Genomic DNA, 27742 nt, shown 5'->3' with positions numbered 1-27742 from the left:
CAAAGCTTTCCCACCCAGAAAGCCTTTCCTGGCCCCACAGGGTGACCCCAGTTCCAATCACATCTCCCAGCTGGCATGAACAAAACGTTGGTCTCCTAATCAGCATTCAATTCCTCTTTGTTGACCTCAGGTGAGTGAAACAAGGACTCACCACGCACACTGTGGGTCTTATATCTTGAAGGAGCTCTACTGTGTTGAACCCAATCTTAAACTTTATTGAGCTCATCGCAGACACAGCTTTCATGCTCTGGAGCATGAAATGCCCTGAAAAAATCAATCTGAGTTCAGGAAAGAAATACAGATGTGTGGCAGAGAGGAAGAGCTGGAATATGGGTCCGATAGAATCTCCTTTCTCCTGCTGGAGCCTTGAGCTCAAAGGGTGCAGATGCAGTTATTACTGCAATGATAGGGATGAAGCCGAAACCTTATTAAATAGTCCACTGACCCAGAAAAGATGAGAGCAGAGCTGTCATCCTCTCCCATTTAAACAGTCTGAATTTTTTGGCCTAGCATAGGATGAAACATTAGATTAATGACAATTCCCTTGGTAGGACGCCAATAGAGAATGGCAATGACAATGTCTTGAATGTGAACGAGAGCTCAGGGGAGTGAGATGCCTCGAGTCCTCACCTGCCCAAAGCTTCAAGGCTCCTGCAAAAGGAATGAACGGCACTGTGGTGTTTTCAGCAAATTAACCAAGTCCATGCACAACCTGGCTGAAGGCAAGTGGCATGAACCTGGTGGACGGGGTTGGCGGGGGGGACCAGGCCTGTGGCAGTTTCAAAAACCTGCTGCTCCTGCCTCGCTTTTGGCCAGAAATGCATCATGATTGGCACCCCCATCCTTTGCTTCCACATTTCCCGTGTCATGCTGGCTACCCTGGTCCCCAGTCATCTGTCTTCCATCCTCAAATGTAAGCCCTTCTGACCACCAGCACTCCCCCTCTTCAATGGGGCCAGTCAACTGTGGACTGATTTGATTGTGCTCTCATTCTGGACCATCTGCTCTATCTACTTCCTGTCTGCAGGGGTGAGTGGGGTCAAAGTAATGCAGCCCATCTCCTGGCCTGTTTGCAGGGACAGAGAGGAGCGGCTTGTGGCCCCAGAGATCTCTGTCATCATCTGGCTGTGTTCCACATGGAGATGCTCCCATCCCTATGGGGTACTGTCACCTCTTGGGACACTGTCCCTCCCTGCTCTCCCTGTCCCAGTTTCCATAGATCCCAGGTTCCATAGATCTTCAGAGGGTCACACAGAAAATGTGTTCCAAAAATTTTATATTCCCTTTATTCCAAAAGGCTTTGTAAAGTGGTTGATATTATACATACATTAGTACTGGATTATGAAATATAAATAGTAATGATAACATGGGGGAATAAAGGCTCTATGAAAACTGCACTACTAGCTTATACAGCACTTTCGTATTAATTAGAAAGGCTCCCCTCCCTCTCTAGACAGGGGTCATCAACCTACACTTTGGAGCAAAAATCCTGTTTTTGCAAATAAAGGTTTATTGGAATGCAGTCACCCCACTAATTGACATATTGTCTATGATTGCTTTCATAGCACAATGGTGGGGCTCAGTCATTATAACAAAGCCCCTGTGACCTAAGGGCTGGATCCAGCCTCCTCTTTCCCACCTGTTGCCCCACCTCATGGTATCTTCACTGCAGCCATGTGAGGGACATACGACGAGAGTCAGCCCAAGAGTGGCAGTCTCCCATCTTGACCAAACTTCAGCCAGGCTCCACTCAGCCCTCTTTTAGACCAGACCTTGTCCTGGGGTCCTGTCTTTGGTTTGTGGAGTCCTATTTCAGCAAGAATTCCGCTGAACCAGTTTATCAAAAACCCCCATCCTTGATATCTGATAAAACCCTTCATATCCCACCTCTGACATCTGATCATGCTTGTCTGCCCCCAGTGAGAATCCTGCTGAGTCGCTTTAGACAGAATCTCTCTATGCTTAAGGTCTCCGCTCAGTAAATCTTCATCCCCGATCTTCCGTTCTGCTCCTTGGCTAGAATTCCCCACTTGTCCTTGCTGTAATTGGAGTTAAGCCCAATCTATCTTCTCTATTGCAATAGCCTTGGTCCCTTGCAATAGATCTGAATAGAGTCTTCCTTACCGTTTTAACAAGTGTCAGAATAATCTATTCTTTCGCAGAGGTGCACACTTCACCTGAGGTCCCATGGCCAGTAAGTGGTGTCTCCTGGGCTCCCATCCAGGTTCTATGGCAGCCATTCCAGTGACTTTGCCCTGTGGCACCTGCCTCTTCAGGTAGGAATCCAAGCTCAGAAGCTGTGTGCACACACTGAACCCTGGACTTGGGTTTCAGGGTCCTCTCTGCTTGAACAGAAGGTTGTTTTTCACTGCAGAAGTGTAAACAGATCTCTGACTCACTCTCTTCATCCCCGTCTTTACCCACGGATGTCATCAGTCACTCTTTAGGATTTAACTCTCTCTGAAGGGTTTCCAAAGGGTCCATTCATTCATTTGTTCATTCCTTCAAAATCATGGCATGCCTCCAATGGGGCAGGTGCTGAGTCAGCCATGAGAGTGCCCCAGTGAGGGAGAAGGTGCCCACCAGAACCATCACCAGTGAACTGCTTAACACAATCCTACTTAATGTGCGGGTTCACAGCTACACAGGCAATTAATCTTGGCCCATATCTGGGGAATGCCCCTAATGGGATCTGGATTGAGAGCTTCATCCTGCCTGAGAACCAGCCACTGAGTCCAAGGAGTGGACTTGCCAAATGTTGGCACAATTGGTCTGATCACCAACAGCCATTGGCCTCTCACCAAACCTTCACATAAAGCAACCGGAGAGAGCAGAAAGCAGGGGTCGTTGGGCACAACATGCCAGTGTGGAGAAGGGAGATGTGCCCCCCACCTCTGAAGCTAAGAAAGGGGCTAAGAGACCCACAAGTAGAGATGAAAGCTGCCTGCAAGACCTGATGAATGGCATTCTGTCTGCTGGCTGCACATCTGCCCAGCAGTTAGCCTGATGCCTGCCCTTGCGCTGATCTGAGCAGGAGGAGAGAGAATAACAGCAAGAGGCACAGACTGGGAAGAATTAGGTTTGGCCTGTAGATAATCATGGCAAAACAAAATTTGTCTCCCATGTAGAAATCCAGAGGTAGGCAATGCAGAGCTGGCACAGTAGCTTGGCACCATGAAGTCCTTGGGGGAACCGGGTTCCTTCCAGCTTCCCACTCTATCATCCTTAGGGTGTGGATTTCCACTCCCTGGGATGGAGCTCCAGGCCTCATATCGCCATCCAGGCAGCAAGAGGGAGGAAGGGTACAAGAACAGGCAAAGGGTAAGTGTCCTCTGGGTATTAAGTAGATTCATGGAAGATGCCTTTTGATATTTCTGCTCACATATCGTGGCTGGCCAGCACCAGTCCACGTAATCACAGCTAATGCAAGGACACAGGTAACATGTTTATTTGGGCAGCCACATGCCAGCTACGATTCTATACTATGGGCCATTCAGCATCTTTGCCACAGCAAGGAAGAGGAAGAGGACAGCAGCAGGACAGTCTCCTCCCCCTACCCCCAGCAACTGGCACAGTAAGCATGCAGGAGTCTCCTGTGGAACGTCTCCTGGCAAGGGGATACCAGCAGTGAGTCTGGGATGTTCTTCTGTGGACAGAAACGGAGCGGCAGTGGAAGGAGAGGGTCTGCTCTGAAACTCCCATGTCAGGGAATCCCTGCCACGCACTCCTAAGAACTCACTTGTGCCCCAAAAGAGGTGATGCCACCTGTCATCTAGACTGCCTGGGTTCACATGACTTTGGGCATGTTGCTGGGCCTCTTACCTGAGTTCCTTAGTTGTAACTGGGAATAATAATAGATCTAACTCAGGGGAGATTGTCATGATTAAGTGGTCATCAAATGCAAAGCCCTTCGAACCAGAACCAACCAGTGGTGAGTCTGTCGTTATTACTAGTAAGACAGAATGTCAGTGACCGGCCAGTCAGCAGCAAAAGGACAAACATAGTTGGTTATATAAGTCTCTTTTCATCTTCTTTGATCCAACACACTGAAGACCCAGGACAGAGGGTAATTGGGGTTGGGTATGTTGGAGGCAGACCCTTCCCTCCACACTCACATTCCAGGGGCAGGAAGCAAAACAAAGGACAGAGCAGCTAAGCCCCTTCTCCACCTGGGTGAGCTTCAGCCACACCTGCAGTGACTGGGAGGGTAAAGCTCTCAATCTTACGTGAGATTAGAATTTTAAACTCTAGATTGGACTTCAATTGTCAACCTTTCCTGGGATGTAATGGAATTTGCCCAAAATGGAATCTGCTATCCAACAGAGAAACGACATTTGCCATAGCACAAATAGGGAAGGATTCGAGAACAATAACAACTATTTGATTTAAATAGCCCGATAAGCAGAGAAAACGCAAGAGACTGGCTATGCTTACATTGCCCTCCTAAAGTTGACTTGTACTTGGCCAAATGCAGCAGCCCCAAGGTGGCTGGGAAATGTGTGGGTATGGACAAGTCAGCAGGCATTTCACTGATGGTGCAAGGGGGCTGCCGGCCCTCCAGCCCAGTGCTCCATCTCTGTATGCACCCTCGCTCTAGTATCCTACTCAGTGGTCCTTCAGCCCCCACTGAGATGGGGTCAGTGAAAGCCAACCACATACCTACTGTCTGGTGAGGCCATGGGGTACAGGGCTGGACACCTCCAAATCCTCCTCTGTGTGGTGGAGAATCCAACTAGCCTCCTGCCACGTTCACCCTCTTGTTCCCCTTCCAGCCTCTGGGACCACACAGTGTAAGCATCTTCCATGTGACAAATGGAAGGGCATAAAGAGCTATCCTGGAGCTTCCTTGGAGCATTTCTGAATAAAGGGCCTTTCAATGGGCATTGACCAAAAACCCCATCTTCAATGTCTTATAAAAAGCACATGTGTTACACTTCTCTTTTAGCTTAGTTCTAGGGAGAAATGTGAATAATTTCCAAGTGATAAGGGTGTTTTCCTTTTTTCTTCTGAAATTACAATCTAAACATGGAGTGAAGGGGAAGGGCAGTGTTCCTGCCCTGAAATCGGCAGATGAGGGCTTGAACTCCTACCACTTAAATTAGCCGCATCGCCTCCCACAAGCTATTTACGCTCCCTGAGCCTCCAGGCTCATGGATGCTCATGGGAGAGGAGTGGCTACTAACGCGTCTCACCATCTCACAGCAACACTGGGGTTACGAGTACTGTCCCCATTTTTGTGGAAGAGAACTGGCTCAAGGCTCAGGATTGAAGCAGATTTCCATGGAGCGCACCACTGGGTTCAGCCCCTGAGGCTGGATCCCCTGCTCATGGCCTCTCATGTTCTCTTTCCATTTCTCAGTCCCCCCGGCTCCTCTGGAAGTAGATTCGGGGTAGGCATACATCTTACAGAAATAAATACACAGCAGGAGAATACGTCCCTGGCGGTACAACTGTGAGTTGCTCATAAACTCTTAACACACGTCGATAAACAGGGACAAGCATGAATAGTGCAGAGTCACAAGCTCTAAATCAAGACATCTACACTGCCCTTTGAAATCCCACGCCATTAGAGGTCTAATACGTAGCAACATACCCTTCAGTGAGCACACATACACACACAGGCACACACACACACTCACACTCCCTCAGTCTTAATCACTTCCTCTTCCCCAGTGAGTCACTAATCAGTCTCTTTTGAAAAATGAGTAATATCAACATTGAAGACAAGCTCCCAAGTTACCTTTCTAATACTCCCCAAGAACATGTGTGTTAAAACATTAAGCATGCCACCTGCTGGCTCCCTCAATAGGAATTCTCTGTATTTTCATGCAGTTGATGGGGTGGAAGGTTTTCAAACATGAAGATCTCATCTCCAGCCCAGCATCTAATTTCACTGTATAAAATAGAATGTTATTTCATATGCCGCTTTTTAAGAATGCATATGAACAAGACGAATGGTGCAGACACAGAAGGAATTTTAAAATAAGAGTGAAAGCAGGTTATATTTAGGGTTTAATTGAGAGAAATTTTAGAGGCTCTTATTGTTCAATTCATTCACTTTTTCTAGATATATCTAGAACCTACGACATGCCAAGCGCCGTGTTAAACTCTGAAACCCTGAAGGAAGCAAGCTACGTAAAAGGGTTCAAACTAAACCCACAGTCTGCTGGAGGAGGCAGATACGTAAATAGTCATTTCTATGATAGAAATATGCAAAAGTTCGGTGTAAACGCAGAAGCGGGAAATAATTACATGGTTCGGAAGAATTTGGGAAGGCTTCCCAGAAGAGGCAGTATCTTTTTTCAGGAAGAGTTCATAGAAGAGAGGCATTCGGGCAGAGAGAACGCTGTGAGCATGCGGAGTCCTAAAAGTCAACGTGTAGGTGTGTAGAGTACTATGTGCTTTCTGCTTAGCACGGCTTCCTGCGTCTTCTCTGGTTCCTTTGGGGAACCACCTCCCCTCTCACTGTGGTCCCAGAGGGGCTGCCCATGGAAGTCAGAGGAGTTGGCTAAATTAGAATATTCCACTCCTCTGGCTACAGAAGTATTTAGAGATAGTCATGTGACTTGAGCACAACCAATCAGAGGTTTCTCTGGGATAGTCATGTGACTTGAGCAGAACTATGAGAAACTTCTCTGGGATTGATAAATGAATTTGGTGGAAGAGAAGACCCACCTTCACTGCGGTGGCACAGCTGAGCCCATGGCAGTGCAGGGGTCTGGCACCATGTTGCTGGCCCACTGAAAAGAGCCAGTTTGCCGAATGAAGTTAGCAGAGACGTACAAACAAGATCTCTCTTTCTCTCTCTCCAGATTTTTTAAATCAAATTTCCTTTTTTCTCAAACTCGTTGGATTTGGGCTTCTATTACTCTGAATTCATCAAAACAGCTTTGACAAATTGCCATACCTTAGCAACTAACAGGACTAGTGGGCAAAATAGGAATCAAGGGCTGAATTGTAATGGCAGCGATAAGGCGTTCAGGCTTTTTACTCTGAAGGCAATGGGGAGTTGGCGAGTGATTTTGAGAATCAAAGTGATACAGTCCTATTTTGTTTTAAAAAGACATCTCCAGCAGGGGGATGAGTCAGGGTATCTTTCATTCATTCATTCTTGCAAATATTGTGAGAGCTTCCACTTATCAAGTGGGGGTGGAGAGAGAAGGAGGCATATTTCCAAACTGATAATTTCTCAAATATGCCAAGAGGCAGTCTTCCTCTTTAGTAACTAAGATTATTTAATTAGCAATGAATATTGAAATTTTTCTATGTCAAATAATGGAGTAAACACTTCAAAGGAACGTCTCTCATACCGCAAGAGCTTCACAGGTGAAAGGACATGTTTCACACTTAGCAAGCACATCGATCAATAAAGGAAACGAAGGAAGAGTCACAAGAGGGAGGTTGACCCAGTGCTTTCTGCTCATCTAACTCTGGCTGACTGCAGCAGCTTTGCTCTGGGCGGTTTCTTCTTCGTAGCCCCAAACTAGAAGTCATTCTGTGTTGGCCTGAAAGCCTGAACCTTTGATAAACCTTGTAATTTCTAAAAGAGCCAAGAGGCAACGGCAGGCACAGAACCTGAGCCAGCACCAAGGCTGGAGTATGTCTTTAATGTGCAAAGGCTGCCCGGAGCCCACAGGAGACACATCACCGAGGCCTTGGACCCTGAGCCAGCACACCAGCGGCAGGACCTGCTTCCAGCCCTGGCTAACGCTGTGGTCTTGACGAGTCGTAGCCTGTCTCTGAACCTCTGTTTCCCTCTTCTGCAAAGTAAGTGGAACCTTAACAAGTAGCTCAAGCTAAGGAATTGTGGATTGAATCATGTGAAATAAGACAAGACTCGGTAAAGCGAAAGTCACACTATCAAAACAGTTACGTCAAGTACGTATTTATAGAAAAGATGTGTATTTTTAAATCCAAGTGTAATTAACATAAAGTGTCACATTAGTGTCAGGTGTACAATATAGCGATTCAACAATTCTAGACATTGCTCAGGGCTCATCACGGCAAGAGCACTCTTCGTCCCTTTCACCTACTTCACCCAACCCCCCACCCCCTTCTGGGAGCCACTAGTTTGTTCTTTGTATTTAAGAGTCTGTTTTTTGTTTCTTTGTTTCTTTCTTTTTTCCCTTTGTTTTGTTTCTTAGATTCTATATATGCATGAAAGCATATGGTGTTTGTCTTTGTCTGACTTATTTTATTTCACTACTCATTATACCCTCTAGGTCCATCCATGATGTTGCAAATCACAAGATTTTTTTAATTAAAGATTTTATTTATTTAATTGAGAGAGAGAGAGAGAGAGAACACACATGAGTGGGGGAGGAGGGGCAGAGGGAGAAGGAGAAGCAGACTCCCTGGTGAGCAGGGAGCCTGATGCAGGGCTCCAACCCAGGACCCCGGGATCATGACCTGAGCCTAAGGCAGACACCTAACTGACCAAGCCACCCAGGTGCCCCAGAAATGGCAAGACTTCATTCATTTTTATGGCTGAGTAATATTCCACTGAATGTACACACCACACTTCTTCATCTATTCATCTGTTGATAGACACTTGGGCTGCTTCCATATCTTGGGTATCATAAATAATGCTGCAGTAAACACAGGGGTGCCTATATCTTTTTGATTTAGTGTTTTCTTGTTTTTCTTTGGGTAAGCTCAGTAGTGAAATTACTGGATCATATGGTAATTCAATTTTTAATTTTTTGAGGACTCTCCATACTGTTTTCCACAGTGGCTGCACCAATTTACATTCCCACCAACAGCACACCAGGCTTTCTTCTTCTCCTCATCCATGCTAATGCTTGTTAATTCTTGTGTTTTTGATTTTAGCCATTCTGACAGGTGTGAGGTGGTATCTCGCTGTGGTTTTAATTTGCATTTCCCTGATGATTACTGGTGTTGAGCATGTTTTCATGTGCCTGTTGGCCATTTGTGTGTCTTCTTTGAAAAAAATGTCTATCCAGGTCTTCTGTCCATTTTTTAATCAAATCATTTGTTTGCTTTGGTGTTGAGTTATAAGTTCTTAATATATTTTGGGTATTAACCTCTTATTGGATGTATCACTTGCAAATATCTTCTCCCATTCAGTAGATTGCATTTTTGTTTTGCTCATGGTTTCCTTCACTGTGCACAAGCTTTTCTTATTTTGGCATAGTACCCATAGTTTAATTTTGCCTTTGTTTCCCTTGCCTCAGGAGACATATCTAGAAAAATGTTTCTACGGCCGATGTCAAAGAAACTATTACCTATGTTTTCTTCTAGAATTTTTATGGTTTCAGGTCTCACATTTAGGTCTTTAATCCATTTTAAGTTTATTTTTGTGCATGGTGTAAGAAAGTGGTCCACTTTCATTCCTTTGCAGGTAGGCTCCAGTTTTCCCAGCATCATTTGTTAAAGAAACTGTCTTTCCCCCCACTGTAGATTCTTGCCTCCTTTGTCGTAGATTAATTGACTGTATAATTGTGGTTTTATTCCTGGGCTCTCTATCCTATTTCATTGATCTATGTGTCTATTTTCGTGCCAGTACTGTACTGTTTTGATTACTTCAGCTTTGTAGTCTATCTTGAAATTAAGGATTATGCTGCCTCCAGTTTTACTGCTCTTTTTTAAGATTGCTTGGGTTATTCGGGGTCTTCTGTGGGTCTATACAAATTTCAAGATTACTTGTTCTAATTCTGTGAAAAATGCTATGGTATTTTGATAGGGATTGCACTAAAACTGTAGATTGCTTTGGGTAGTATAAACATTTTAATATTAATTGGTTCTTTCAATCCATAAGCAGGGAATGCCCATTTATTTGTGTCATCTTCAATTTCTTTCATCAGTGTTTTATAGTTTTCAGAGTACAGGTCTTTCACCTCCTTGGTTAAGTATATTTCATTATTTTTGTATTTTATTATTTTTGGTGTAATTGTAAATGAGGTTGTTTTCTTAATTTCTCTTTCTGCTACTAATTTATTTTAGTGTATAGAAATGCAATACAGGGGCGCCTGGGTGGCACAGCGGTTAAGCGTCTGCCTTCAGCTCAGGGCGTGATCCCGGTGTTATGGGATCGAGGCCCCACATCAGGCTCTTCCGCTATGAGCCTGCTTCTTCCTCCCATTCCCCCTGCTTGTGTTCCCTCTCTCGCTGGCTGTCTCTATCTCTGTCAAATAAATAAATAAAAATCTTTAAAAAAAAAAAAAGAAATGCAATACAATTCTATATATCAATTTTGTATCTTGTGATATTACTGGGTTCATTTATCAGTTCTAGAGGGGTTTTTTTTTGGTGGAAAAACATGTATAATCTTATTAAGACATTCCATGGTCATCAGTCCCACATACTTGATAATCAGGCCCTATGTGAGGCACCAGGGCTACACTGATAATGAGAAAACATGGTTCCATGCTTGTGGGGACAGAAACCAAGGGGGAGAAAGACATCACCCAACTACAAGGATGGTCATGTGATAGTGGAGGTCTGTACAAGATAATCTGGTAGCAGAGAGGGTGAAACATGGAGCTCCAATGTGCTTCCCTCCAAAGTCATGGCAGCCATCATGGAGAGGACAATACATGAGTTGGAAGTGACATCATAACAACGTTCTAGGGAAATCTGCCAGGTGGTGTGGAACACTGCAGAGTGGGAGTTGGGGAGAAGCCAGGATACCTCTCTGGGCAGGGCCCCAGGCAGGGCTGCCTCTCTCTGTACTGTCATTCCGGCATGTGGCACACAGTCCCTGCCTCTATGGTACTGCCCAGCTCTGGCTCTCACTGAGCAGGTCCTCTGAGGGTCCAGCTGCTGCGGAGACCTGGCTCCGGAGCTCAGGACAGCACCCTCCCCCATGTCCTGTCCCTGTGTCCCTCCAGCTCCAGGGTATGCGTCTTCGTGCTGCGTCTAATCTCTGTGTTGCCTCATCCATTTGCTCCTCACTATAGAAGAAATCCATCCATGTCACCAGCTGCCTGTACTATCTCTGTGTGAGATACTCAAGGTGGTTTCTATTTTCTACCTGCATCCTGACCTATTATAAAGGTCAGTGGATTAGTCCAAGTGAATGATGGTAACGGATGGGGGCAGAAAGGTGAACTAGGATTTCGAACCTCAGTGAACACAGGAGTAAGACAGGAGGCTTCAGGGGGCGGTTCCCACGATGACAGTACCGGCCAATTTGCAAACAGATCATGAGGGCATCAGGGCTTAAATTCATTCATTCAATTCCTGGGGCTTCATTGACGGCCTATGATTTGTTCTTTGCCTTCATGTCTGCGATGCCAACCTGAAGTCAAGGAACACATGTAAAATTTCGGCTCTCAGCTCTGAAAGTTCCTCCTGCAATATACGATTTTTATTACCCTTTCAAAAAATAATAACAGTGCCGCATATATCTTGATGGTGATGAAATCTCTCATGTTAAAAGAACATTTGTTTACTACTATAGAGAAAAATTTGGTTCTTGCATCAAGACACTTAATAATTTGCATGTGCTTTCCATGGTAGTGAAAGGAAGCAATCTCATTGGCGTTGAGTACCGGAGGTTCGTTTCAATGGCTAGGATCCTGCCAACTGAAAACACTGGTTTCATGTTTTCCTTTTACAGAAGTGTCACATGATTTTAACATTTGTAGCCATGTCCCCATGGGCTCCCCTGACCCACACCTCTGTCTCCTCAAATGCCTGCTGTGTGGGGCTGCTGCGTGTATCTTCCTCGAGTGCACTCTCCATCTCCCCAAGGGCTACAGAAGAAAGGCCGAGTCCTTTAGTCCAGCAGTGAAGCTCTTCATTAGAAAACTCTAGCCCACATGGTTCCTCAAAAAATTAAAAATTGAATTACCCTATGATCCAGCAATTCTACTTCTGGGTATATTCCCCCCAAATTGTTCATAGCAGCACTATTCACAATAGCCAAAAGGTGGAAGCAAACCAAATGTCCAAAAACTTATGAGCAGATAAGCAAAATGTGGGATACCCATGTAATGGAATACTATTCAGCCTTAAAAAAAAAAAGGAAGTTCCAACATACGCTACAACATGGACTAACCGTCCTCCCTCCCATGACAGCTACTATTATCAGAAGACAGCCAGCCCCTCAGGGCAGAGCACACAGCCCTCCTATTGCACAAAGGCTTGTGCGACTTCACCTGGCACCCCCTCCCCGGGGTGGACCCACAGTGACATCGCCCCCAACTTAGGGCTTCCTCTTGCAAAGCATGTGGAGCTCTCCGCCTTGTTTTACTGTAATTTGTAAGCATATAGATCTTCCCTGCACGGGGTATGAAGTACTTTGAGAACTGGTGTGGCTCTGGCCCAATTCTGTCGCCCCAGAACACAGCGCTGGATCTGGCATCACGGAGCAGAGTTTGTCCAATAGACAACCAGTGTTCTTTGAGTCTCTCTTCCCAGGTAACTGAACTGTGTCCAGTTTGGCCAATAGAGGTATTAGGACAGGGTAACTGAGCCTCCATCAAAATGTTTCTCTCTTCCCAGCAGGAGCCTTGCCTTCTCTTCATCTGCAGGAGGGAAGGCTGCCCCCCGCCAGTCCGTCTCCCACACAGCAGCCAGAATGAGCCTGTACACAGCAGTCAACACCCACCTCTATTGAAAGCATAGATCAAATCATGTCACTGCTCTGTCGAAAGCCCAGCAATAGCTTTCCACTCTCTCCGGATAAAAGCTGAAGCTGATAAATCCCTATTACCCCCTGTTTCACCTCTCCCCCTGGCCTCACCTCCACCACCCTCTCTCGTCATGTCGGTCTCCTTGCTGTTCCTGAGACACACCAAGCACACCCCATCTCAGGGTCTCCATGCTGCTACCTCAAGAGGGTACCCCAGGATTGCCACATCTCACCCCTCACTTCCTCCGGCTCCCTGCTTGCATGTCCCTCTATCAGAGAGGTCTCTCTGATCACTCTCCGTAAAGCAGAAACAAGCCAGACCACCACCTGTGGTTCACTCCATGTTGCCACAGAATTTGACAGCACTTGTCATCCTCCGACATATTACAAACATATTTGTTTGTTTGTTGTCTGCCTCTGTCCATTAGAAAGCATGCACCAAGAAGACAGAAACTTGATCAGGTCAAGTGCACTGTTCACTGCTGCGTCCATAGCCCAACACGATGCAGGTACTTGGTAAGTCACTACTGAGTGCAGGGATGCATGGATGCATGGATGGTTGGAAGGATGGATGGACAGATGGATGGATGGATGGATGAAAGGATGGACAGACGAATGAATGAATGAATGAATGAATGAATGAATGAATGAATGAATACCTATGAAGACTGCACAGGTTGTCTGGTCCAGCACAAGGGAGGAATGTGGAATGCCACAGTGGTAGCACCAACCTGTAAATATGGAAACGCTACACCACCTTCCTCTCTTCTTTCCTTATCTCAACCCCCATGTGACCGTAAGGAATTATTTCAACAATCCTTGTGGCAACAGTCACAAGACAGAGTTCACATTTAATAGTCTTGCACTCAAGGTCCTGCACAAGGAGACATGAGTAAGCCAACCCCTTTCTTGTATCAAGTCTTCCTGGAAACACACTCTCCACCATCTGTCACTGTTGTTAAAATGCTATTCAGACTTCAAAGCCCATCTCCTCCATAAGCCCAAGCAAGGCATAAAGCATATGTGATCTGTCACTTCTCAGAACTCTCCAAGTATAGTGTTCCCACTTACCTCTCTTATGATTCATATCCTTCCCAGCCCTGTCTTTCCCTCACTTGCAAAAGGAGAGGGAGACTACACTGAATTGTAACGAGATACAGACGCTGGCAACTGTGTGACTATATGTACGCATATGTGTATATATGCGGGTGTGTTTCCATACATACATACACAAATCCTGGCACGTGGTGGTCAGGGCCCAGATATGCTAATTATTATTACTAATAACCAGTGTGCTCCTCCCACAGGACTGAGGCTCCTTGAGGTAGATATTTGTTGCCTTAATGTTTCTGCCCTTAATGCCCAAGCTTTGACCCTTCTCCGGTATTGTTTATTGACTGATGAATGAATGAAGGATACTAGTCGGGGAAGGGATTCAGAGCTGTGGGGAACAGCATGGGAACAAGGTTTCAGAAATCTTAGTGTTTTTGCGGCATGCTGACATTTCCAAAAATGCTGACCCGATTTCCTGACACTGCATTCATCGTCTTGGCTTGAACATCTTCTTTGGAGCAGCCTCTAATTTATTGGATTCATTTTCGGGTTTGTTTTCTGCTTTCATATTCTGCTCCCAGATTTCAATCCAGTTTCTCTGATGTTAAGTTGAGACCCGGGTCCTTATTTCTACAATTTATTATCTAACATAAACACTCTGTGCCCAATCACAGGAGCAATTTACACCCAGGAGATGGGACAGTCCCTTTAAGGGATAAATTGGATTCTCTTGTATCTGACTTTTATATCATCATGAAGCCATAAATTCTCAAAATGCTGGCCTGTAACAGAAGGGAAACCAAGCTCTGTGCCTGGAAATAACGAAGTTACTCCTGAAATTGAATTGGAATTTCCACCCTAAATGACACTTCTGCGTGTCTTCTATTTTTTTTCCATCTGAAGATTTCTTTCTCGTTGCTATGACCCCGGTACCACAGTAACGAAGAGGTACTGCTGCGGTCCCTCTCGGATCTGATGAGAACCAGCAGGTTACTCTTGGCACAGTGGTGGCAGGGAAGGATTGGGAGGGTATTCAGACCTATGAAAATAGGTCCTATCAGTTTTACACTAGGCTTATTGATCATTATTGTGGATCTCACCAAAGGCTTGGAGGGTGCTAGGCAGGCATTGTGTCAGGAGTTCAACACGGATCATTTATTCCATATCCACATAAGCCCATTTTAAAGGTGACAAAACTGAGGCATGATGAGATGAGTTTTCTGAGCTCTCAGAGCTGGCAATAAGTGGTGGCATCAGGACTCCAAACTGGGCAGTCCAATCTAATGCCCATGTCTGATAGACACGACATAGGACACAGCTGAGTCCAAGTGCAAAGTGCCAAAATTTAGGATGATATAAAGTGATTTCCATAGCTCTGGTTTTTTATTGAACGTATTTTCTTTCCTTCCAAGTTACTCCCTCTCCCCAAATATGTAGCTTTCAATAAAGAACTAGAAATATATATATATATATATATGAAACATAAGATAATATGTAGAAATATATATGAAACATAAGATAATTTTAATCAGCATCAAAATACATTAATATCTATAGAAAAAAGTTACGCTGTATATTTGAATATACATACGATTATTAATGTATACATAAATAAAACATTGCTGCTTTAAAAAATAAAACTAACAAAAAATAAAGTTAGTGTTTGAGAAACACCTTCCCTTTAGGGAGAAAGCTATTTATGCTTTGATTTTCTTCATTAAAAAGGATGAGGTACCCATTACAGAAAATTTCGAAATGGAGAAAAAAAGGAAAGGGATTTGTATGGAATCTCCCTTCGACGCCAGCACAGGGGGAAACCTTTCTGTTCAATAAGCAGACATTTGTTTACAGGGTCATGCATTTTTATAAGCTATAATTTCCTCTCAAGATCATAACAATGACTGCTTTTAACAGTGCAGGATTTTCCTAGGAAGCGCTGTACATATGGGTGGACCATAGTCTCAAGTCTCTAAAAAGGAGGTACACAGTTTACAAAGCCAATCTCTTTGCTTTGGGTTATTTCAGGATTATCGGTCATCATGAGCTGTGCTGTACAAAACGTCCTCACGCATAGAGTCTCTAATGCAGGCCAGAGTGGAGCCTTACCATACATTCTAAGAAGTGAAATCAGTGGGTCAAATTGTATGAATATTCACCAAGTACTTGCTTCTTATTCTCAAGGATCTCTCCAAAAAGGCTGTAAATAAGATTCAGACTACCCAGAGAACATTTTTACAGAACACTTTGCTTTAGGAAATACCCTTTTCATCCCNCAGTTTCTGCCGCCAGCAAATAAGATTCAGACTACCCAGAGAACATTTTTACAGAACACTTTGCTTTAGGAAATACCCTTTTCATCCCACAAGCAAAGCCCAGTCTAGATATCATCACCAATGACCCAAAAGCCTGGCTGATCCTTGGAGACAAATTTTATCCTGGCTCCTCTGCGTTCTGCTGCTTTGACTATGCACTCACCAACCACTTCCCACACTGGCTGAGATGGTCATTATATGTCTGTCTCCCTAACTCAACTGTGAGTCAGGTGGCAGGCATACAGTAGGTGTTCAATGCATACTTATGAAGCATTTGGGTTTTGAAGAAAGAGACCACATACTTGAGTATCAGGGTTTCTTTCCTTTTTTTTTTTTTTTTTTTTTTTACTTATTCATTTTTAGAGAGAGAGAGAGAGAGTAAGGGGAAGAGCAGAGGGGGAGGGAGAGGGACAAGCAGACTCTGCACTGAGCATGGAGCCCGACACAGGGCTGGAGTCCAACTCCGAGATCATGACCTGAGCCGAAACCAAGAGTCAGATGCTCAACCGACTGAGCCACCCAGGCGCCCCTGTATCAGGGTTGCTGTTGTGCTGTCTGGCACACAGTAAGTGCCAATTAAATACGTACTAACTCAATGAACGTAAACCTGAGATTTGACTTACTTCAGAGCCTGCCTGAAGTGGAAAAGAACTCACCAGTGAGACACATCCTTTCAATGCCTTGGGCCTCAAGCTCTCATTTAAGGCATAAACATTTATAAATATCTACCATGTGCCAGGACCTATAATGGGTAATTAGGAAAGACATAATTCTGAAAGCATCTTCTGGAGCAGGGGTCCTGTACACAGTAAACAACCAGAGGAAAGTCCTCACTGAAGTATGAACAGAAGTGACATTGATGCCCAAAGGAGAAACTACCCAAGGAAGTGGGGAGTCTTCATTCAGGAGCTGCCTTCGAGCTGAATATGATTTGCAGTGCATTACGCTGCACCCCCTGAAAGACATGTCCGAGTCCTAAGTCTGGTATCTCCGAATGTGACCTTATTCAGCAATAGAGTCTTTGAAGATGTAAATACACTAAGTAACTCGAGATGAGATCACCCTGGGTTTAAGGTAAGCCACACATCATTCCATCCCCCAGCAGCCCTGTGGACGGAGATCACTCCTCTTGTTAATAGAGAGGCAAACTCCAATCAGAGCGGTGATGGACTTGCCCAAGGTCCTCTGCACCGGGAACACAACATGAGAACTCTCAACACCAGCCTTCACAGCGGTGCGCCCCTGCCTACACATGGGGAGCCCTTGACCCCTCACCCTACTGTCTGGAACAGAGTCTGGGTTTCTCTCCCTCACAATCTCATTCCCCGTGTCCCACCACTTGGAGGGTTTAGGTCAGAGGTTTGGTTCATTTATTCACAAATTCCAATGGCCATCAGATGAGACCCAAACTGGGAGCCAGGGAGGGCAGGCTACTTACTGCCCATTCCCCAACTCAAGCCACTAAAGGCACTGGTTAGGAAAATCCTGGCTCTTCCCTTCTTTTACTTACACTGCCATTACACGAGTGACAAGTCCCCACTGCCAAAGGTATGAGGTAAGTAGCCCAGCCATATTTCAACACTTGGCACAATCTCTACTCCTACCACTTAGACAAATTTGATTTCCCAATTAACTGGGATTGGCCAATGAAAAGCATCATCCCAGCCTCATTCTGCAAGCAATTTCCTTGGAAAGGCACACAGGCAATTTCCCCAAATTATCAGGAGTTAAAACAGTCTATCTTTACAGAATTCAGGAAGCATAAATGTAAGCGAGTGAGTCTATTTACAAAAAAAAAATTTTTTTTTAAACTATAAACACACAAGCATTCCAAGCAAAGGACACAAATTCTGTCTCCATCAATTCATACAACCCAAACTGGAAACGGGTGCCGTCCCCACAGGAAAATAAGCAGCTCGTCAGGGAATGCCAAGGACTTCAAAGAGGGAGGAGGTTGAATATCGTCACTTAAAATATAGTTTTATTTGCATGTGCAAGCAAAGGCCTGGGGGTTTGCCCTTTCAATGAGAGTTAGTCACATGATTTTTTCCTGCATGAAAGCTTGGATAACGGACAGACTCTAGTGTAAATATGAGTGAAGGACTGGGCTCCCATGGGTTGCCAGCACAGAGACAGTGAGAGCTGGTGACTTGGGGTGAGCACCTACTGTTTACTCCTGGGTAGTTACTTTTCTCCACAAGACCCAGTGGCCTCACCTGTAAAACGGGGCTGATCATGGGACCCCCCTCAGTTGGCTGTTGGGAGCAGGTGAAGTCACACCTGCAAAGCACGTTAAACAGAGCCAGGCACGTGCAGAGTGCTCGGCAAATGTTGACGGCCATCATGGGCGTAGCATCCTACAAGCACGCTGACTTTTTTTTTTTTTTTGGTAACTTCCAATTACATGTTGCAAAAATGGGGACTACCCACTACATTTTAATGCTAACTGCACGTACATATGAACAAGGCTCAGTTCCAAGCCCTCCCCTGGAAAGGACTCCTGTCCTCATCTTATTCCCATCCAAAGATACAAAATGTCAAAAAGCTCCTGCGTGTGTGCCTTTTTACATGTTAACGCTTCAAGATGAAATCGTCTGTGGCAAACACGAATAGTGAACTGAAAGAGGAACTTTGAAGCACGTGCTTTGAATCAGTGAAAATGCACACAATAATGGGAGAATTGTCATTTATTTTTCACACACATTCCTTTGAATCTTCTGAACTTTACAACATACACATATTATTTATTAAAAAATAAGATCTGGGACCCCTGTGTGGCTCAGTCAGTTAAGAGTCTGCCTTTAGGGGCGCCTGGGTAGCGCAGTCGTTAAGCATCTGCCTTCGGCTCAGGGCGTGATCCCGGTGTTATGGGATCNAGTTAAGAGTCTGCCTTTAGGGGCGCCTGGGTAGCGCAGTCGTTAAGCGTCTGCCTTCGGCTCAGGGCGTGATCCCGGCGTTATGGGATCGAGCCCCACATCAGGCTCCTCTGCTGGGAGCCTGCTTCTTCCTCTCCCACTCCCCCTGCTGTGTTCCCTGTCTGTCTGGCTGTCTCTCTGTCAAATAAATAAATAAAATCTTAAAAAAAAAAAAAAAAAGGAGTCTGCCTTTACTGAAGTCATGGTCCCAGGGTCCTGGGATTAGCTCCGCATCGGGCTCCCTGCTCAGCAGGAAGCCTGCTTCTCCTGCCTCTGCAGCTCCCTTGCTTGTGCTCTCTCTTGCTCTCTAATAAATAAATAAATAAAGTCTTAAAAAAATATATAAGATCTGGATTTAACCCTATATTCCATAGCAAAAAAAAAAAAAAGTAAATAAAAATAAAAAAAGGATTCACTTTATTTTCTCAGTATATTCAATAAGGTGACAAAAATGATAAACTTCTACAAATCAGAGATTGTATACTTTTAGACAATCTGTAGCAAAAGAATTGCTGCATAGATAATGCTAGTTTAAGTAAAGAAACGAGTAAAGTGTTAAACCAGCAGGATTAAACTATTAGCGGTCCTAAAGATAAAAAGGTTTCCCAAAGTCAAAAGGTTACTGAAAGAATTACTCCTGACAAAAACTTGACAGTAAGCAGATACTCTGTCAAGGCTGAGTATGTTCCGCCCACAACTCCAAGGTGAAGCTGGGAGGTTCCTCCGGCCCCTGACGGGACTCCTGTCTCCGAAGGAGGGACGGCTGGGCTCTGACGAGGTGAGGCATCACTGGGACCACGAAGCTTTGAGACTGTGCATTAATTCACGTGTGCAGCAAAATTGGGGCCGGAGGCACAGGAAAGGGCAGAACAAGTCAGCCACACTTCACCGAGAGCGCTTCCCTAGGGGGTCAAAGACACCCTCCTGGGGGGTTAGGCATTTCAGAGCAAAATCCGATAGAAGTAACCCCACTGGTGAAAATTTCCTCCAAAGAAGCTTGAAAATGCTGCCCCAAACCTGCTCTGATTAGCAGTCAGCTCACTGCGCAGTTCACAACAGTGACTACATGGGTGCCGTTTACAGGCTCACGTTTATGTGACTGAACTGTATCTAAAAAGCAAGAGGGGAGAGGGTTCCTGGTGGCCTGACCTCACCTGAGCCATGAACTCCCTTCAAATCAGCTCATTTTCCCCGAACAGGTGGACATAAGGCAACAGCATCTGCCACAGACCGAGGAGATGTCGAGAAGCCATTATTGTTCATTTCCTCTTTTTTTCTTTTTTATGAAAGGTATAGTATTATCTTATGTTTCAAAAGAATCATGACTACACAGTGGGGTGGAATGGAAAACATCGAGACATGTGTCACATGAAACATGAGATTTCAAAGGAACTTCATGTCTGTGGCACACAACTTTGGGTCCCAGCAGAGACTTCTTTTTTCAAACAATTTATTTATTTGAGAGAGAGAGAGAGAGAGCGAGACAGTGAATGTGGGCGAGCAGAGGGAGAGAGAGAAGCCCAAGTAAATTCCCCACTGAGTGCAGAGCCTGACATGGGGCTCCATCTCACGACCCCAAGATCATGACTTGAGCTCAAACCAAGAGTCATGGGCAGAAAAGTTATAAGAAGCAGCAGGAGAGATGGATATTGACCTATCAACTGTGAACTTGTATTTGTAAGTAATTTCCTTCCTTTCTTCATGACTTCTTCACCGACTCAGCACGTGGTCAGGGAGCACCTGCTCCATGCCCCACGGTCTGTCGGGTGCTGAAAATATGCAGATGAGTGAGGTAGACTAGATGCTTGCCCTCAGAGCATCTGCAGACAGCCAGGTTTTTCTCTGGCTACCCAGAAACAACGACAAAGGCCTCGATCACCCAATGGGGATCGGATGCCAGGAAGGGAATGGACAAAGTGCTTGGGGAGAGAAGAGGGTGGGAACTGGGGTAGGAACCTTGCCTAGATAAAAGCCGGCCAGGGACACCCTCTGAAAAAGTGGGGTCCTCGTCTTTATTCAGGCTCTGTCTAGGGCTTAGCTGGACAGGACATTAGTTAGGACATAACCTTAGCTTGTCTTTTGCGTCTGGGAAGGTGGCAAGGTGTGGTGGAACGAGCCACGTCCCAACTTAGAAGCACAACACTGCTACTTAAACGGCATGGCTTCAGGCTAGGGGCTCAACCACCAGAAGCTTCACACGCCGATGGGACAGAGCCTTCCTTGGGGGCGGTTGTGAGGGGTCCACAGATCCACGTGTGCTTATTTTTATGCTTGTACGTGCGTGCACACTCTCATCAGCCCTTCGAAGCAGTTCAACGTGGTTTGAACAATAAGGGCTCGGTGGTGATCGGCAGGGAATCTGCGGTCAGAGTGTCTTGGTTTGAAACCTGGTTCCATGATCTCCGGTGGTGGGCCTGGGGGTAAATCACCCAATCTCTCTGCAAAATGGAGACAGTTATGGTCCCTAGCCCATTGTACCGATGTGAGGATTAAATGAGATGATACTTGTGTGTTCACGCGTATGCTTGTATCTGTGCTGACACACGAGAGCTTAATAAGCCTGCTTTGTTGCCACTGTTGTTACTCATTACATTCTGCCTCACCTGCTCTTTCTAGACACTTGGTCCAGTGACCCCGCCCTGGCTGAAGAGCCCCCTTGGGGAGGGCTTTCAGGACCTTCAGAAAGGTCATTCTCAATTACCAGCTGGACCGTGTGGCTCCCAAGCTTCAGCCCACCTATGGAGGACACGGTGAGGCCCCAGGATGTGCTCCCTGCAGCCCGAGCCAGGCAGGCTCTGCCTCTCACATCTGGGGGCTTCAGCCCAGAGTCTCCTGCATTCCTCTTCTCTGGGCTAATCCCTCCTGTCCCACAAATCAGGACAAGTCAAGTGTCCCAGAGGAAGCCTTCCCGGCCTCCTCTGCGCCCCCTGCTCCACCCACCCCCTCAGTCTGGGCTGGGTGCCCCCCCTCAGGGCTCCTGCAGCCGCTGTGCGGCACCCTGACCTGGGTCCTCAACCTGAATCGCAGTAATACGACCCCTAGAATGGTTGCCTCTTCACCTGGGAAAGTTGCTCGGGTGCAGGCACGGTGTCCTAGCCATCGTTTTCTTCCCAGGGGCTGGCACTCCTCCTGGTTGGAAGAACGAAAGGCCAACTCAAATGCTCTAGCAAGTGGATCTCTAATTGCTTTAAAACGATGATTTATTTTGAACACACAGTGATATTTCCCAACTTGGCACTTTGAAACTCAAGGGTTATACATCTGAAATACCTTGTACTTTCTGTAGATCTGTAACACCATCCTCAAAGGATGTGGACTTGTCACTACTGAGAAAACACATAAGAGAAGATTAGGGCGCCTGGGTGGCCAGTCGGTTAAGCATCCAGCTCTTGATTTTGGCTCAGGTCATGATCTCCGGGTCCTGGGATCAAGGCCTACATTGGGCTCAGTGGGGAGTCTGCTCAAGGATTCTCTCTCCCTCTCCCTGTCCCTCTGCTCCTCCTCCTGCTCTTACTCTCAAATAAATAAATCTTTTTTAAAGAAAGATTGAATACCAGGTTTCAAAGTCCATTCTGCAGACGAAGGAAAGACTCGTGCTACAAGATGCCAGGCACAGTTCAGTCCTTTATGACCTCTTTCTCATGGAATTTGCACAATAGCCCAATAAGGTAGGCATCATCAGGTCTGTTTTACAGATTTGAAAACTGAGGCCCCAAACAGTGTAGTAGTTGGCGTCAAGTAACTTGCCCCCCCCACCCCCCCAAGACGGAAAATACAAATTTTTGGTAATCCAACCCGGGCTTGCATTTGTAGAATGATTCTACCACTTTCAAGTGGGTACTTTTGTTTTTCTTGTTGTTTTATTCTTTTTTTAAATTAAAGATTTATTTTTATTTATATGAGAGAGAGAGAGAGAAAGTGAGCATGAGCAGGAAGGGCAGATAGAGACGGAGAGAGAAACTCAAGCAGACTGTGCATTGAGCACAGAGCCCAAGTCGGGGCTCGATCTCATGATCCTGAGATCATGATGTGAGCTGAAACCAGGAGTCAGACGGCTAACCCACTGCATCATCCAGGCACCCCTCGAGTGTGGCTACTTTGAAAAAAGCAACGTTCCTTTGTCTGTATAAAATATGACATTGGGAGTTCTGGCACGTAAGGAGTGGGAGATTTATAAATTCATCTGTTGAATTAACACAACACATTGCACAGCATTATCAAATATCCCTATGCCCAGTGTGTACAACACGTAATTTCAAGTTTGAACACACAAACACATTGAAAAAGGGATTTATTGCACTATATGGGAGGGCAAAAAGCTGACTCAAATTTCTGCCATGTCTACCATTTTAGAAGTGGTAAGAGAATCCCGCTTAGTGGATTTTTAAAAATTTTAAATTGTTGGCTAGCTCCTTTTCTCCAGGGTAGATCTGGAATCTGAGGACAGATGATCTCACATCGAGTGACTTAAAAACATTTGCTCAGGTAAAGAAGAGGTTCCAACCATCTCATTCTCATGGGACAGTTCCAAAGTCTGCCTGGTCTATCCCTGGCTCTGCTCTGAGAAGCTGGCATCCATCTCACCCCATGTCCACATGACTCAGTGTCTGGGGGAAATTAGGCAAATTGGTCATCCATTGCACACTAGTGCAGAAACGGCTGCAATAATTCATTAATGACATCTGTATAACAGATTGGGAAAGAACTTGCTCCTTTAAGCACCTTCAAAAAAGCCCAGCTGGCCCACAGAGGCTACTCTGGCATGGGGTGACCTTCCTCAACAAATATCGCACAGTGCTTGCAAACACAGAGACCGGAGCCAGAAACGGCGGCGTGCGGAGGCTGGTGAGTGACTGAGTGAACGAACAAGGGGCCCTCCGTGAACACTCTGCATCGCACCAAACAACCCCTTCTCTAGTATATACTATTACTGTCGCTACTACAACTTTCTCTTCCTTCTTGTTCTTATTCGTTGTGTTGTGTTTGTTATTTGTATTAAAATTATGCATGGCTATCACTCAAAGGATCAATACTTCGCCAAGTTTTGTTACAAAACAGCAACAACCCCTATCACTTTCTCCCCATCTCTTCCTCTCCATCCATCTCGTTCAGGTGACAATTTTGGTATGTTTAGCCCCTTCTCTCTCAATGACAGAGATAACTTCTGCATTTGAGGCTCCATCCGTTGGCCTCCCACTGCAGAAGATGAGGATGTGGCAGTCTTTCCTCCCCGAAACCCCCAGGAGACATGCTCATCCTTGCATTCTGCCATCCCCCAGTGGAGTGTTGTATTTCTGGTGAGACTGACTTTCAGGGCTGCCAGGATTATGATTATGCTATGCACAGCTGGCTCATGTCGTGAGCTGTACTGCACACAGATGACATCCTGTGCAACACTTCCATTCCCTGGAGTTAATAAACGTCTGTCATTTTCTGTCGAGCTTTTTTCTAGACTTCTCAGTTATTCAACTTTGGATTCTTCACCAGCTGAAGAACTTCCTCTCAAGGCATCCAGATGCATCAGGAATGCCGTCATCCCATGCTTCCTGAAGAAGTCTGTCCCGGGGTCTTCCGATCCACTCAGACAGCACTGGTCACGGTCTACACCGTAGGCACAGCTGACATCTTCGAACCTCCCTTCATTACCATCCTCGAGATTCCCTATGCCTCTCTCCTCGGCTAGAGCCCCACTTCCATCTTCCATCTTTTCCTTCTTCTTGATTTAGTCCCTCATTTTTGTGGAGTCCACCTCTTTTTCTAATAGTTACTTGAGAAAAGGTGAACATGAGGTGCGTTTTTTGGAGACCTTGAACTTGTGAAAACGCGCACCCTCACACTTGATTGACCAGCATGTCTCCACTGCCTTCTAGTGCCTGGTGAGCCCAAAACAATCCGATTCCTCAGGCTTTATGGCCTGCTGCTCTTCTGTGGAAGCCTACGGGATCTGAAGTTTGTTTTGACAGGTGTCTGTTCCTGGTCTCTGCACTGTATCCCTGGTAGACCCTTCAGTCTGGAAACGCATGTGTTTCAAGTCCTGGAGACATTCTTTAATTATTTCATTGACGATTTCTCCTGCTATGTTTTCTCTCTTCTCTCTCTTCTGATGCTGGGATTACTGGATTGGTTCTCGTATTTTCTTATATCTTCTCTCATATTTTCTTTGTCTTTCTGTTTTACTGTATGAGGGATGTCAATTTTGTCTTCTAACACATCTTTTGAGTTTTTCACTTCTACTGTCATATTTTTAACTTATAAGAGCTCTGATGTTGGTTCTCTGAATTTTAAATAAACACAGTGTTCCCTTATTTTATAATAGCAAAAATCTTTTTTCCCTCAGGAAATACTGATCATAGTTATTTGGATATTTTCTTCCCCTTGCATAGTGTCTGTTTATTCTAAGTTTTTCCCCCCCTCTGTCTATTTGATTGTTTGGATCTCACTGTTTAGGCCAGATTTCCTGGGATGTCTGATAACCCTTGGCTGTCAGTAACCTAGTTGGCAGCTCATGGCAAGTGAGTGGAGCTTGTGGGCTGTGAACTCCATGCTAAGGGGTGGTGGGGAAGCTGTGATGTCACAGTCTCTTATGCTTGGCTAATCCCCACTGAAGTCGCATCCTCACTGAAATCAGTGTCCTGCCCGGAGGAAGGTCTGAATGTGCTACTCTCAGAGCCCAGCTGAGATGGGGGGAGGCTGTGTATTTTAACATCTGGTTGGTACACTGTTTTCAGTACAGTGTCCCAACTTAAGTAGGCTTGATGTCCTTCAGATGCTATCTCTAGGGAGCAAGCCTTAGTCTTCTGCTTGGGTGAAGTTCCTCAGATGAGTATTCAGCCATCGAATTATTCACAGTGGGCAAGCAGCTCTGGGGTTCTCGGGACTTCCTAAAAGGCTTGCAAACAATTCACCTTACTTTAGCCTCCTTTTGACCTCCTGTCTTCCCTCCAAAGATGCTGATTACTGTCAATTTCTGCACCTTTAGGGGATTTTTCAGTGTCTATCAGCACTCACCCAGTGATAGCCTGGAATTCACATTCTCGGACACTAATCATTCACTGGTCTCCTTCTCCTTTCAGAACCCCCACCCCCCACACTGTGTTTCTATAGTCTCCTCTTTAGTCTTCCCTATCCTTGGGAGTTTGTCATTTCTCAAATACTCTTGCTGTCGTTTTACTGGGGTTTCAGGAGGGACAACTGCAGCCATGCATGCATGGGAGTGTGCCTAAGCTACCACCTTTACCTAGAAAGTCAAGGCTTCGTTTACTACATCTTCTAAAACGGCCTAAGTTAGAAGAAGAGCCACTAGGCACAACGCGAGACCCCAGGTGAACAAATCCGGAGCCACTCATGCCAGCCCCTCCTCTGGGAAGAGCAAGAAGACATCGTTCGTGATACCATCGCTTTCTGAAACCTCTCCCTGGCCTCCTGCCTCTGCAGACAAACTCACTTTGCCTGCCTGGTTGGAGTGGCAGGGCTGTGCACGGGCGGGGAGAAGCAAAGGCCCCAAAGAACAGGCAGAAATTCAGAGCTTCTAACCCAAGCCCAGGGCCAGCACTGAAACTTCCAAGAGAGAGATTCTCCATGAGGCACAGCACTGATTTCAAGGTATGGAAAGGAAGAGAGTAGATTCCCTCACTCTCCCAGCTAACGTCACATGACCTTTCTGAGACTGGAGGGACAGAACATTCCAGCCTCCCAAAGTCACGCTGGAAGAGAGAAGCCAAGGCCAACTGCCGGCAGGTCTCTCTGCAGTGGGGCGTTGCCCCTGAGACGCAGGGGACCAGGGAGCGGGCTGTCTGTGGAGAACGTAAGAGCAGTAATGTGCTGTTCTGCCGTTCCTTAGCTCCGCGTGCGGCCACTTGTAACGAGCCAGAGAAGGCCCTGCGCCCCCGCGGCCTGCTCCCCCCACGTGCCGCCGTCCCCAGGCACCCCTCCAGCAGCCCAGCACCTGTGGATGATGTGAAACCTCTGCAGATACTCCAGGGCCAGCGCCAGCTCACAGATGTACAGCTTCACGGCCCCCTCGCTGAAGTGAACGTTCTGCTGCAGGTGATAGCGCAAGTCCCCGCCCAGGAGCAGGTCCACCACCATGAACATGTCCTCCTCGTCCTGGAAGGAGTACCTGTGGGCGCGGAGGGACAGAGCGGGTGAGGGATGGAGGCACTCCCGCATCCTCAAGACCGATGCCCCCATTTTACAGAAGCATAGCCTGAGCCTCGGAGAGAGGCACCTGTGCCCCTGAAGTCCCGTGCACCATCCACAGGCTCTGGCCGGCAAATGGCATTTTAACCAATAATAGATACCAACGTATGACTTCGTTTTTGTCTTTTTAAATTTTTAAAAGTTGTTACCCAAGTTCCCGTTGGTTAACATATAGCGTAATATTAGTTTCGAGTGTGCAATATAACAACTCGACACTTGCATACAACACCCAGTGCTCATCACAAGTGCCCTCCTTAACCCCCATCATCTATTTCACCCATCCCCCCCACCCACCTCCCCTCTGTAACCATCAGTTTGTTCTCTAGAGTTCAGAGTCTGTTTCTTGGTTTATCTCTCCTCCCCCCGCCCCCCGCTTTGCTCATTTGTTTTGTTTCTTAAATTCCACATATGAGTGAAATCATATGGTATTTGTCTTTCTCTGACTGACTTATTTTGCTGCACATAATACCCTCCAGCCCCACCCATGCTGTTGCAAATGGCAAACTTTCATTCTTTTTGATGGCCGAGTACTATCCCATTGTGTATCCCATGCTTTAAGGGGGTGTTTTCGGGGCTAGTAGTGGGTAGTCTCCAAAGCTGCCAAGCTGCAAAGCTGCATCCCCTGCCGCAGCATTCCCGGTTCCCTTGCCCCACGCGCCACTCCC

General features: G+C 46.0%; 1 protein-coding gene across 1 annotated transcript in view; it reads right to left on the bottom strand.

Annotated features, from left to right (window-relative positions):
- The window catches only part of STK32B (serine/threonine kinase 32B), a 284209-nt gene that overhangs the window by 95452 nt on the left and 161015 nt on the right, over positions 1–27742 (bottom strand). The window contains exon 3 of the mRNA XM_034670976.1: positions 26824–26997. Within this exon, the coding sequence (XP_034526867.1) occupies positions 26824–26997 (174 nt within the window). The remainder of the gene's footprint in view (positions 1–26823; positions 26998–27742) is intronic.

Source organism: Ailuropoda melanoleuca, chromosome 11, assembly GCF_002007445.2.
Source record: "Ailuropoda melanoleuca isolate Jingjing chromosome 11, ASM200744v2, whole genome shotgun sequence".
Lineage (NCBI taxonomy): Eukaryota > Metazoa > Chordata > Mammalia > Carnivora > Ursidae > Ailuropoda > Ailuropoda melanoleuca.
This window is presented reverse-complemented; position numbering and strand designations above follow the sequence as displayed.